We start from the raw sequence: 14,995 nt of genomic DNA on the forward strand, positions 1-14,995 counted from the left end.
GCTCTCCTATCCATGTAATAGGTTTATTTTATGCATCCATTCCTCTGAGTTTGTATGCAACCTTGCATGATCCTGTCAAATGTTTTGGCAAGATCTAGATGTATCATGGTATATCTATTCCTGCTATATAACTCCCTCACTATTATTTAGTACTTTTTTAAAAGAAATAATGCAAGTGTAAATTTTACTAAAATATATTAAAGAGAGGACATTAAATCCTTGTAATCTAATGTAGTAGCTTTTCTATATATAACTTATTTTTATTTATTTATTTATTATTTTTTTTTAAGATAACCATTATTGATGGAAGTTTTTTCACTTGGTTATGCTGCCAATTATATATTTGGTTTAATCCTTTATCCAAGTGTAAGCAAAGTTTGCTTACTAAATCTCATCACTTCACATCACATCACTTCATATTACTTGCCTTACTAAGGCCAGTGATGTGAAGTTATACCACCTTTACCACGAGTTGTCCCAGTCCAGAAATTACTTCAGGCACAAACTTTGTTTGCTTACTTGGATAAAGGATTAAACCAAATATATAATTGATAACCATTATTGAGTATATAAGACTTAATGCAAATTTTTCTTTCTTTTTATTATAAACTTTTCGTTGTGAGTTTTAATATAATAAGACAAAATATGTAATTTTTTTAAAGTTACCAGCAGACTTATTACCATCATGACACCTGGTGGAGAGAAAATAGTTGGAGATCCTAAAGTGGTAATTGTGTTCAGTGGAAAAAGGAAGAGTGGAAAGGACTATATAACAGACATTTTATCTAAGAGGCAAGTTCTGTTTTATATCCATTTTTCATTTCTTACAATTGTATTATTTTTATTATTTTATATTTTTGTTTATGTGCCTCTGCTCACAAAAGGTTGTAAACCTGGTGTACATAAGTACGGGGTGTGGCTAAGGAATTTTTTTTAAATCAGTTTTATTTTTATTTGTTTATTTATTATTATTATTATTTGAATTTTTTATGTTTTACATTGTCTGGAAAAACCTTTCTCTAGAGAACAAATAAAACCTTTCAAACTACTTCAGTCCTCCAGTAAGCAGAGGTCTCACACCAGACAGTGAAATTCGCCTGCCCTGAGACAGTCACAAGGATCCATGCACACAGCCTGTTTGTTAAAGAGCAGGTATTTGACCCACTCAGCCAGTCAGGCTGGTGCATTATTGATGTATAAATTTCAGTGAACACCAAACCGTGTATGAAATTAAATGTGCACCAAACTGTATATTTCTGAATACTTCGCTTTGAACCATGTAACTTCATATACATAATTTGGTGCATGTGAAGTTACATATACAGTTCAATGAATGCGACATTAAAAATGATTTCACTGTAGTATGAGATGATTTCATATTTCTCAAGATTTTTGAATTTTGATTTATAGAAAATTGGCTCTTATAATGCTTGTGTAGCTTGACTCATTGCTTAATATATGAATCATGAATTGGCAGCCCATTCTCCATTTAGTATCAAAGTAAATACCCTGGATTTTGCAAACAATTTTTATAGCTTGATGTAAATTAGGTATAAAGCAATGTTGTCTATTATCTCTACTGTTATTTATTATGTTTTAAATAATGGTTTCAGACACACATAAAAGAAAACTAAATAGAATTTATTACTCCTATATATTTCGTTCAATATATCATGAGCTTCACTCAGAAAGAAGACAAGAATTAGTTACAGCATTTAAATTAGTCAATTCTTCTGTCTTCTCCCTGAATTCATATTTCATGACACTTGAGTAAAATATATAGGAATAATAAATTCTATTTAGTTTTCTTTTACATGTGTGAAGCCATTATTTAAAACATTATACTATGTCTAACACCTGTTTCTATTAAATGAACTGTTATTTATAATCTATGTGGTCCACTCTTGTTGTTATTTATAAACTACATGGTCCACATTATTAAAAAAAGGAGTATTGAACTTATCCAAATGGAGGGATATTAAGCTCAGCTCTTTACTCTATGCAGGTTGCAGATTAAATAATATTAAATCACTATGCTACAAGCCTGTTCAACAAATCTGCTATAGTCTCAGAGTTTTTTAACCAAATTAAGTAACTGATGTAACAAATTTGGATTTTTCAAGTCTGGAAAAGAGAAAATATTGGCTGCATTCTCAATAATTAACCTATAGACCAGTGAATATGGTAACACATTTTAACTACTTAGGCACAATTTTTTGAAGATGGCAAATCAAATATAGATATTTAAATAAGCAAACTGTTGATATGTGGAGAACCAGTTTAATACATTTAAAATGAACAACAGATTAGCCAAAACTACATGCTGTCAGTATACTGTTATCATTACTGCTGGCCTGGTTGGCCAAATGGTTAACATATCTGCTCTTCAGCCAAATGGCTGCTAGTTCGAGTCCTGCTGTGGGCATGGATGTTTGTGATTGTCTGTGAAAATACTAGTGGTGGTGGACAGTAGATGGCGTTGGTGTAGATGATCTGGTTCACTGTAGTTGGCGGATTGAGTGGTGGAGACAGAGAGCTGTGGAGTAGGTGCCCTCCATCAATGAGTCTTTGGACTCCTTGGAGGTGTCATGTAATAATAATAACATATTTATATCCCACTCATCATCAGATACAATTATATGGTGTATGTGTGTGATTGGTAACAATCAGTAAGGAGTATACAAAGAATAAAGCAGATAGGCAACTCATTTGGTAAGGTAGAGCTATAGTGTAGTATGAGTAGCTGTTAGCCAGTCAGGTCAAGAAAAATCCTAGTTTTTTGATATGTGGCCAGTAGGAGAAAGGATGATGGTATGATTTGGTGAAAATGGTAGAATGGTAATTGCTGCAGAAGATAGCTGAGATATTAAATAAGCATTTCTAAACTTATTTCATCCTCTTACATGTGATACTATGTAGAACATTATTGCAGTGGGAATAAAGAAAAAGGGACTGATGGTTAGTGAGCAGGAGGTGTATATGACTTGTTTAACAAGAGTGTCTTCTAATGGTTGAATCCCAGAGGAACATAAAGAGGATAGAATTGTTCTTTGCAAAGTTGGTGATAAGATTGCGACATCGAATTATAGGCAAGTTTGTGTATTTGAATTATTGTGGTAAAGAAGCTTTTATATTGATCCCATATACAAGAGGTCAGAGAACCTATAAGCATATTGGTGCCATGTCTGGGAATACAGATCAGGAGACAGGTTTATTGACATTTTTCTTGAAGAGTTGTGGGTTATATAGCTGTTTGGGAATACTTCATGAGGAATGCTGTTCTAGATAGAGGTAGATGGAACAAAAGAGGAAGAGGAGGAAATAGCTTCGTTGTGTTTTTAATCACACTGTAAAGGGATGCTGGGCAACAGCTGCTCTCTTGTTTTAACAGATGCAACAGAAAATGGAGGAATGATGGTTGTGTAGGATATCTGTATTAAAATTCAGATATCATATAAATTAAAAAAAAAGAATTAAAGGCTAAAAGTTAATTATTAAAAAGTTAGGTAATGTTCTGGTTTAGTTCCTGTAGACTGAGAAGTTGAGTGTGTTTTGTTCTGATATCTCAACTAGTATCCAAAAACAGCAAGACCTATTTCTTTCTAATTGAACTGCAAATTTAATTTGATGATGAATATTATTTAGGAAGGTGATGAAATCTTCTAATCATGTAATAGTACAGGGTTAGATGATACTTACATGCAACTTCTCATCACCACCCAGTGCAAAAAATAGGCATCATCTATTCCTTATTGTGATAGAGCTTACAGAATTTCTACCACTATAGATAAAAGAAACCAAGAGCCACAATATTTTAATTCTGCCATTTCAAAAAGTGGCTACCACAGACTAATGGTAGCCAAATTTCAACCTCCAAAACACTCAGAAGAACACATAAACCGAGAATACAAAGGAGCAGTGATCTTTCCATATGTGTGTGTGTGTGTGTGTGTGTGTGTGTGTGTGTGTGTGTGTGTGTGTGTAATCAATCTGGATAAAATAGCAAGATTGCTTTGCCCATAAAACTTAAAAGTTGCCTTCTACCAAATGAACAAAATCTCTGAACACCTGAAACCTTCTGAACATTCATATCTGCCACTTAAACAAAAAAAGGTATCTACAATATCAGTTACAATTGTGATTTACACTACATAGGACATATTCACAGATCTGGTGAGATATTCTAATTGAAACACTTCAGGGACATTGAGAATGAAAGGAAGCACAAATCAGAGAAGGTAGCACATACAACGGAAACAAAACACCAAGTAGGATGGTAACAAGCTGAAATGTTCCTCATTGAAATACCATTTACTATGTTTAATATGATTTAATAACATTAAAATACTGCTTTTACTCAAGAGCATTTCAGATGATACATAAGAATCATCTGAAATGATGAAGCATCCTCTACAGTGTAACAAGAAAAACCAGGAATGATTTCACATCTAGTCTGGTCTTCCTTAATCCATCACGACACAATTGTATCTACCAGTAGTATACAGCAACCCACGAACCAGCAGCCAGCGTAATAGCAAATGCATGCTTTCCATTGTTTAAATGTTTTTCAATATTTTTCACTGGAGATGTTAACTGTTATTACTTGCTTTCTAGTTTTTAGTTTATTCATATTATTTCCTGATGAAATGAAACAAAGTATTTCATGAAACCAGTCAAAATAAAAACGTAGTTTCTACTTCACATCTTTGTTTTATATTGGAAAAAAAATAGTTCTAAAAATGTCCTGTCTCCACAGAAGACTGTGCAATGAGTTTTTGAAATTGTTCATATGGTTTTAGTTATTTCTTCTGAAGTTTTCATATAGAAGGCATCTATTCTGAATTGATTAAACTGCTTGATAAGGTTTTTAGTGGAATTTGCTGTTGCTTTCTTATAGGAAGTGAATATCAAGTTATTGAAGTTTCTTGGAGGAAAATAAGTTATGTTTTCTTCAATGTTCCATGATTTGAGATGCAAGAAGGGGTTGACTTATGTTGCTGTCATATAGAGAGCAGGTTTTGTTAATCTTTCTCTTCTATGAATTCAAGAGAGAATAAAAGTTCTGTAGGAGGCAAGAGACTAGAGTTCCAGAAGTTTAATCCATAAAGGATAATAACTGTTAAATTATATGACTGAAGGGAAGTTGTGCCCATGAAACTATTTCATGCAATTGGAAGTATATACTGGTGCTTGCATAGTTAACTTGTATTGATTTTGTTTTATATATATTTGTGTTCTTTTTGTAAATTCGAGTTTTTTATTTTGGTTATCAAGCTGTGTGAAGACTCAATTTCTTAATGAGTTTAATGGATTAATTTAGAAGATGAAATATATGTGATATCCTTAGATGTGGACCTGTGTGCAAGCTAGATTTAGAATTTAGCTTCATATGTTTCCTTTTTAATTTGAAGTTAAGAGCAAAACTACTCAGAATGGAGGAATAATTTACTGGTGCAACTAGGATTTCATGTATAAGAAAGAAGATAAAAGAATACTTCTCTACGCACACAGTGGGGGGGGAGAATTGCCTGTTCAGTGGAGCAATGATCATTGAAGTACCTGTATAATAGACAGGGTGCCACAACATTGCTTCTGGGAGATAGAGGAAGTGAATATGTGAGAGAGAGAGAGAGATCATCTGTGAGCCAAATTGTTCTTCTCTGGATATCAAGAATTTTTAGGGGGGTTTTAAAAGGTGCACCACCTCAAATATGTGATTCTAAGGATGGGCAGATTTGGGATTTGTATAGAATTAAGAGTTGGGTGGGTGTAAAATAGCATCTTGAATGAAAGAGAATGCCTACTTTTTTGGATGCTGAGGAAACTATGAATGTGTTACATTTATACTAGGTGGCTGGAAGTAAATGTTTGTCCAAGCAGGGAGATTTGAACCTATTTGGTATGGTATTTAGATCAATGTTTAAGGCACTGGTTGTAGATGATCTTGATGTCTGAGCACCGCATGGTTTGTCAAATGAGGAGGATGAATGGAGAGTACTATCATTTGCAAAACTGTGAATAGAGGTTAGAGGAATTAGGCAGTATTAGATAAAAGTTTTTTCACTTGGTTATGCTACCAATTGTATATTTGGCTTAATCCTTTATCCAAGTGTAAGCAAACAAAGTTTGCGCCTGAAGTATTTTCAGGACTGGGGCAACTCGTGGCACAGGTGGTATAACTTCTCATCACTTGCCTTAGTATCTCACAATGCAAAGCACATATCCTTATGGGTATGCATAATGCTATGCATTATGGAAAGGGTCACTACCCAGACCGGTTTCGACCTTTATTGAGGTCTCATCAGTGGGAGCCAGACCCAGAGGTGGTGATACTAAGGTGGAAGTAATGGAAAGTCATATTTCCATATATCAGTTGCCAAAAGGTGTCACACCTTATTATTAAAATTCTCTGGATTAGAGATAGTTGATGGAAGTTTTTTCCCTTGGTTATGCTGCCAATTATATATATTAATCCTTAATCCAAGTGTAAGCAAACAAAGTTTGCGCCTGAAGTATTTTCAGGACTGGGGCAACTTTGGATTAAGCCAAACATATAATTGGTAGCATAACCAAGTGAAAAAACTTCCATCAACCATCTCTAATCCAGTGAATTTTAATAATAAGGTGCGACACCTTTTGACAAATGATATATGGAAATATGACTTCTCCATTACTTCCACCTCGGTATCACCACCTCTGGGTCTGGCTCCCACTGATGAGACCACAATAAGGGTCGAAACCAGTCTGGGGGTAGTGAACCTTCCCATAATGCATAGTTATACATACCCATAAGGATATGTGCTTTGCATTGTGGGATACTAAGGCAAGTGATGAGAAGTTATACCACGAGTTGCCCCAGTCCTGAAAATAATTGAAGCACAAACTTTGTTTGCTTACACTTGGATAAAGGATTAAGCCAAATATATAATTAGGGAGTATTAGGATTTACAAGTGGGCTGATAATAGCAGCATTCTCTTTGATAGTCATTGTGCATTTACTAAAGGAAGATCATGTTTTAGCAATCTGCTTGCATATTACAAATAGGGTAATTGATGCATTGGACAAGGGAGATAGAATGCTACATGACTGGTAAATAAATTGGGATAGGTGCTGTCTGATAAATGTCGTCAAGTTGTGTATGGAGGGAGGAGGAAGCAGTGTTTCAGAAGAGGAACATCACCAGGTTTACTCTAGAAGTCTGTATTTGGTCTGTAGCTGTTTAGGTTATATGTTAATGCTATTGGGTGAGTTTTAAATGGAAATATGGAGTTGCTTGTAGATTATGCAAATTTGTGGAAAATTTGAGTTGTAGAGCAGATTTAGTAACTTCAGGAGGATTAGAATAGACTTGAGTAGGCAGGTGAGTGGAGTTCACAGTTGAAAGTATAAGTTCAATGGACATCCACCCCACAACAATCCAGGACCTCATTACATGCCTACAGGAAGAATGGTCCAAAAATTCCCATTGATTGCTATTGTACACTTGTGGAAAGTATGCTCTGTCATTGCAGCAAAAGGTCCATCTTATTAAGGTGGGTGTTTATTTTTCATGCTGTGGTGTCCATGGACTTCTTTCCAAGCAGTGTATGTATGTGTGTTATACACACACTGAAAGTGGCCAAGGGATCAGAGAATTTTAGTGAACAAGAACTTAAAATTTAGGAGACACATTAAAATTGTGAAGGCCATTATAGTAGATTATGTCAGTGATGCAAAAGACATTGACTTATTTGATAGTAGCAAGAAGATAATGATTCCTTTGTAATAAGGCTTTGATTTGGCCTCATATAGTGCAGATTTTATCTTATAGGTTTGAAGGGGATGTTTATTAGAAAGGGTATAGCCATAGTTGAATAAGGTGATTTTCAGTCTCTGGAATGAGTCGTGGAACATAAAGAAAGATTGAAGAAATGCAGTTTGCAGAATCTTTTGGATAGGAGGAGGAAGGATATGGTTGAGACATCTAGTCTATTACCTGGTTATCATGGAAGATATTTTTCATATTTGGGTATGTGTGTGTGTTTGGGGGGGGGGACAGAGCAAGAGGCCATCCCTGGAACTATATAAGAAGCACGTGCATAGGGAAATAAGAATCTTTTTTTGGCTGGAGAGTGGAATTCATTGCCTGCGTGTGTAATGAGTGAGAAAATAGATTTTGATGAGTCTGTTTATATCACTTATTACACCCTCTCATTATCAGACTTTCATGAGTCTTTTTGACTCTGTAAAGGTCTGATGATAATAATATAAGAAGCAAATTGGAAATAATGCAGTAAATGAAAGATTTATAAGATCTATTTACTCCAATATCTAAAAATTTTATTTTAGCTCCTATTTATTCATTTTGATTTTATCTCTGAGTCTTATGTGTAGCTGACATCTTTCCATTCTTCTTTCTGTTTTTTGCATTTCACCTGTTATTTTCTTTTTGATTGGCCAGGTTTCTGCTCCGTATGTCATAACAGGCAATATACATTGGTTGAACAGTCTTGCTCTCTTCTCAGGTTTTATTTTGCTGTTTAAAAATGTCTTCAATTTTCCAAAAGCTGACCATCCCTTTCCTATTCTTCTTTTCACTTCTTCCAGTACTCCTTGTTTCTTCATTGTTAACAATTTTCCTAAGTATACATACTCATCAACTGTTTCAATTTCTTTATTGTTTTTACCTTAATAATGTGTGTCTTTCATTCTATCCTTTTTGGTTTTTTCAGAATTAATGTCTAATCCAATTTCTATTGAAGATTTTGGGAGTAATGGTGTCTCCTTGATTTATATAAAATCTTTCACTTATTAAGAATGACATTCGATGTAGCATTTCCATATTTTATTATGTCAATAAAATGTTTTTTAATGCCATAATTTCTAATAGTTTCTATTATTGATGATGTTTTTATGCAATCAAAAGATTTTTTTTTAAATCTATGAAGGCCATTTGAAGAGGAAGGTTGTATTCATTGCATTTTTCAATAAGCAGACTTATTGATTGAATATGATCTATTGTACTGAAGTTCTTTCTCAAACCAGCTTGTTCAGAAGATTGTATTGAATCAAGTCTTGTTTCTAATCTATTGGTTATAATTCTAGCAAAAAGCTTATAAATATAGGATAATAAATTAATAGGTCTGTAGTCTAGATTTAATTTTACTATAGGGGTTGTTTTTATGCAGTAAAATAATGTTTTCATTATTCCATCTTTGGGGTGTTTCTCCTTTTTTGATGCATCTGTTAAAGAGGATTTTCAATTTTTGTTTTAGAATATCCCTGCCTTCTTTAACCATCTCTATTGTTAAACCATCCTCACTGGCAACTCTATTCTTTTTCATTAGTTTTAATGCTTTTTCAATTTTAAAGATTTCTAATGGAGGTATATCAGAAGTTTTCTGTTGATTCCGAAATTTTCTTTCTATCTTCACTTTTAGACAGATTCATATAGAAATTTTTTGTTTTTTCTGTGATTTCTTGATTGCTAAATAATTTTCTTCCATTTTGGTCTTCAAGAGCTATAATATTCTTTCTTCCATTTATTACTTATGATAATCTAGAATCTTATTTTGGTGTGTTACCTCTCCTTCCCCCCATGTAGGTTTGAGAACTACTTTTCTGGAGTTGAAAATTGTCACTGGTATAACATCCTCAAGCTTTCATAGCTCAGTCAATATAGATGAAGCCCTTTGGTCAGAAAGACCTGGGACTGATTCCTGTCTATGATGTGAGGAACCTTTATCTGGTTTCTTTTGACTAAAGTTGAGTTAGCTGGTCTCATACATTGAGTTAGCTGGAAACTCAGGTTTTTCGTTCCTCAGAACATGCAAACCGGTCCTGTGAACACACACACGGATTTACAGCCATGAATACTTATGACCCAGCCATAGGCCTAATTTGTCACCTATATGCTGGTCCCATGCCTGGATAAAATGGGGTTGGGGAAAGCAGTGGTGAAATACCCTGTAAAAATCTCACCAGAAACACTTGCCTACAAAGTTACCAAGAGTCGGACACAACTAAAGAGTTAAATCATCATCATAACATTCTCTATTACTTAAATCGATTGAATATTTCTTCACTGCTTATTCACTTTGAATTACCTTTTGTTAAACTAAATTGTGCTATTATGAATCAAAGTTGAATGGTAGGTGTTTAACGTAAACTACTCATATTCTGGAGATCTTTCTACCGAGATAAGGATAGTTGATTGATAGGGTTTCACAGGCTTCTTTAAATTTGCATTCATTCCTCACATTGTATTAATACATTGTATTAGTACAATGTAAGGAATTGAGTACCTTTCCAAATCAATTTTGTGTAAACTTTTCCCTACATGGGTTGATTTACCACATCTATTAAATTTAATGATACTTTTTGATTGGAATTTTGTATACTCTACTTTGACTGTACAAGGTAAGTTACTGCTAAAGAATAACCAGAAGCCTTCACAGATCATCATCAAATTCCGGACATGTACTCTCAAGGGGGTGTAGAGGATACGATAGTACTACATGACAAACTCACATCATTACTAACTTACTACAATTACAATTTTCCTCCAATTCAGTCTTGCTGCTTAAGGGTCAAAGCTGTATAACTGAGAGGAGACCTCCATATAGCCTTTAAAGGAATGCGTAGAACCGACCAGGGCTTCTGACCTAATGTCCAATCTCACTGTCTCGTGGTGCACCCTGTTGGGTATCTACTTGGATACTGAACGAACGAGGATGGGCTGGCAATTTGGGATTTAGTCGACCAAATTGTATTCTTATTGGTTAAACCAAAATAAAAAATGATGGTACAATATGAAAAAATTTCATGCCAGCTGGGGCATTGCCCGGTTAAACAAGGACCCCATTGTTTTCACCAGGGAACCAGGGCGAACAGCAAAAAGTCAGCTACTGGAACAAATCTAAAAACACACCCCCAACTCAACATCACCAGAGTTAAAGATCGGTACTATCAACATAAGAAGGTTGAATGGCAAAGAAATGGAGCTAGCTGAGGAATTAGATAAGTACCAGATCGACATAATAGGGGTGACTGAAACAAAAAAGACAAAAACTGGTGAGATCTTTCTGAGCAATAAATACAAAATGTTATATTCAGGCAATGACAATCAAGGAAAAGAAGGAGTAGCCATAGTATTCAATACAAAATACGATGCTAATCTTTTTGAATGGCAGTCAGTCTCAAGTAGAGTAAAGTGGGCAAATATGAGAATGGGAAACTGGACAATGAGACTTACTTGTGCCTATGGTCCCACAGAAGGTTCTACTAAGGTAAAAGGGGAGGAATTTTTTTGAGGCTTTAGAAAAAGCAACTGACACAATGAAAAAGGAAAAGTTGGTTCTTGTTGAGGATCTAAATAGCAGAGTAGGAAATGATTGTGAGATATACAAAAATATTTTGGGAAAATTTGGAGAAAAGAGCAAAGCTAATGATAATGGCAAATATTTGTTGGTTTTCTGCTCAGGACATGGACTGGTTATGTCCATGTCCTGAGTGATGTCTAGTGATGTTTTCTCCCTACTGCAGGACACCACAGTGTACAGAGGATTTGAAATTGGAAGTAATCACTATTTAGTCTTGAGCAGGATAAAATTGAATTTCATATTGAAAAGAATAACATGTAAGAAAGTTTTAAAGCAAATAAAAGTTGAGCAGCTCTCAGATGTGAACTGTAGACTTAAATACACAAAGATTATTGAAGAAAAAATGAAAGAGTTTGAGAACAGGAATCAAACCTTGGAGATTCAGTGGCAAGCCTTGAAGAAAGCCCTGATTGATTCAGCTAGAGAGGCATGTGGTGAAGTTGTCTGCAAGCATAGAAAAATTAGAACTCCATTGTGGACACAGGAAGTTAAACAGGCAGTGAAGGAAAAGAAGAAAGCCTATCAAAAGTACCTGGCAAATAAGTCAGCTTGTGCTCTTAGACAATATAGAGACAAATGCAAGAAAGCGAAACACTGTGTAAAACTAGCTAAACAAAAGTCATGGGAGGACTTTGGCAAGAATATAGAAAATAAATATCAAGAAGGTGGCCAAATTTTCTGGAGGTTGTTGAAGAAGCTTACAGGAGTTAGAGATGATAAAGGTGACATGAAAACGGGAGAAAAAGATATCCTTGAAGTATGGAGTAATTACTTTGAAAAACTGGTAAATGAAACAAGCAGTGATGACAGCACAGTGGTAAAAAACAAGGACCAGGCATGCAGTCAGGAATGCATATTCATATTTGAAGTAGAAAAAGCCATCAGAGGCTTGAAATGTGGAAAGGCAGCAAGAGTAGATGATATTTGACCAGAAATGCTGAAGTATGGTGGTATAAAAGTCTTACATTGGCTGCACCTCATAGTTCAGAATGCCTGGACAGAGGGACGAATTCCCGATGATTGGAGTAGAGCTCTCATAGTACCAATATATAAAAAGGGAAATAAAACTGAATGTGAGAATTACAGAGGTATAACCCTATTGAGTGTTCCTGGTAAGATATATGCAAGTATACTTGAGAAACGGTTGAGAAGAATTGTGGAAGAAAAGCTTGGTGAAGAACAAGCTGGATTCAGGCCAAATAGAGGCTGTCAGGATCAGATCTTTACTTTACGACAAATAGTTGAGAAAGCATGGGAATATAACAAAGATCTGTATTTAAGTTTTGTCGATTTGGAAAAGGCATATGACAAGGTGCCAAGAGAGAAGCTATTCAATACGCTACAGTTATATGGTGTCAATGGGGCATTATATCAAGCAATACTTAGTCTTCATTTGAGTTGTAAGTCAGCTGTTAGAATTGAAGGAGGTACAGGAAGATGATTTAATGTTAAATGTGGTGTGAGACAAGATGTACATTATCCCCTCTGTTATTCATTATCTATACGGATCACATTATGAAGGAAAGTGGTATTAAACATGATATCAGAATTGGAGATGTTAATGTCAGCTCTTTGCTTTATGTTATATTTCTAAATAAATCTGCAACAAGTCTGCAAAATTTTCTGACTAAATTGAATAACTATTGTAATAGATATGGTATGAAGGTCAGTAATAAAAACACAAAGACAATGAAAATAGGCAGAATCATTGAAAATGTCAAATGTGTTGTGAATGGAGAACCTGTGGAACAAGTAAAACATTTCAGCTACTTAGGCACGATTTTTAGTGAACATGGTAAATTAAATATAGAAATAGACAACAGAATCAGCAAAACTGGTATGGTGGGAAGTCAACTGAATAAATTCATATGGAATAAGAGAGAAATTAGTCGGAACACTAAGTTAGCTGTATACAAGACAGTGTTTGAACCAGTTTTAACTTATGGATCTGAGAGTTGGGTCAGAAGTAAAACACTTGACCAAAGACTAGAGACCGCAGATATGAGAGTCCTGAGAAAGATTATAGCCATTAACAGATGGCATCAATGGCAATATCATATTAAAAACGAGGGTATTAGGAAAGAACTTGACATTGTCAGCATCCAGGAATGCGTAAGCAGAGCTAATCTCAGGTGGTATGGTCACTTAAACAGAATGGGCGAAGAAAGATTAGCAAAACAAGTGTTCTCTGCCAGGTTGGCAGCAAAACGACCCAGAAAAAGGCCAAGATATAGGTGGATTGATACGGTATAAAGTGCTTTAGACGATAGAAATATAAGATCTGATGATGTTGGAGTCTTGATAAGTAACAGACTGATTTGGAGGAAAATTGTAGATAGGAAGTTAGTAATGATGTATTTTTTTTTTTCATGTAGTACTATCATATCCAGTACACCCCTTGAGGATACATGGCAGGAATTTGATGATGATGAGACCCCAACATTATCAGATCTTATATTTCTTTCAATCCACCTATATCTTGGTCTTCCTCTGGGTCGTTTTCCTGCCAACCTGGCAGAGAACACTTGTTTTACTAATTTTGACTCGCCCATTCTGTTTAAGTGACCATACCACCTGAGATTGGCTCTGCTAACACGTTCCTGGATGCTGACAATGTCTAGTTCTTTCCTAATATCCTCCATTTTAATATGATATTGCCATTGATGCCATCTGTTCAGGCCTTTAATCTTTCTCAGAACTCTCATATCTGCAGTCTCTAGTCTTTGGTCAAGTATTTTACTTCTGACCCTGCTCTCAGATCCATAAGTTAAAACTGGTTTGAACACGTATGCAGCTAATTTAGTGTTCTGACTAATTTCTTTCTTATTCCATATGAATTTATTCAATTGACTTCCTACCATACCAGCTTTGTTGATTCTGTTGTCTATTTCCAGATTTGATTTACCATCTTCACTAAAAATTGTGCCTAAGTAGCTGAAATGTTTTACTTGTTCCACAGATTCTCCATTCACAACACAGTTGACATTTTCAACGATTCTACCTATTTTCATTGTCTTTATCTTTTTATTGCTGACCTTCATACCATATCTATTACAACAGTTATTCAATTTAGTCACAGAATCTTGCAAACTTGTACCGGATTTATTTAGAAGTATAACATTGTCTGCATAAAGCAAAGAGCATACATTATCATCTCCAATTCTGATATCATGTTTAATACCACTTTCCTTCATAATAGGATCCATATAGATAATGAATAACAGAGAGGATAATGTACATCCTTGTCTCACACCCGATTTAACATTAAACCATCTTCCTGTACTTCCTTCAATTCTAAATGCTGACTTGCAACTCAAATAAAAACTAAGTATTGCTTGATATAATGCCCCATTGACACCATATAACTGTAGCGTATTGAATAGCTTCTGTCTTGGTACCTTGTCATATGCCTTTTCCAGATCGACAAAACTTAAATACAGATCTTTGTTATATTCCCATGCTTTCTCAACTATTTGTCGTAAAGTGAAGATCTGTTCCTGACAACCTCTATTTGGCCTGAATCCAGCTTGTTCTTCACCCAGCTTTTCTCAACCGTTTCTCAAGTATGCAGGCATAAATCTTGCCTAGAACACTCATTAGGGAAATTCCTCTGTAATTCTCACATTCAGTTTTA

At 34.9% G+C, this 14,995-nt stretch overlaps 1 protein-coding gene across 3 annotated transcripts in view; it reads left to right on the plus strand.

Moving 5' to 3' along the window:
• The window catches only part of Pmvk (Phosphomevalonate kinase), a 53,336-nt gene that overhangs the window by 14,834 nt on the left and 23,507 nt on the right, over window positions 1–14,995 (plus strand). For all 3 annotated transcript variants that reach the window (XM_090405987.1, XM_090405986.1, XM_090405985.1), the window contains exon 2: window positions 663–792. In XM_090405987.1, coding sequence (XP_090262113.1) covers window positions 686–792 — 107 coding nt within the window. In that variant the 5' untranslated portion in view covers window positions 663–685. The remainder of the gene's footprint in view (window positions 1–662; window positions 793–14,995) is intronic.

This window comes from Typopeltis vanoorti, chromosome 16, assembly GCF_054136105.1.
Source record: "Typopeltis vanoorti isolate ZY-2024b chromosome 16, IOZ_Tvanoo_1.0, whole genome shotgun sequence".
Classification (NCBI taxonomy): domain Eukaryota; kingdom Metazoa; phylum Arthropoda; class Arachnida; order Uropygi; family Thelyphonidae; genus Typopeltis; species Typopeltis vanoorti.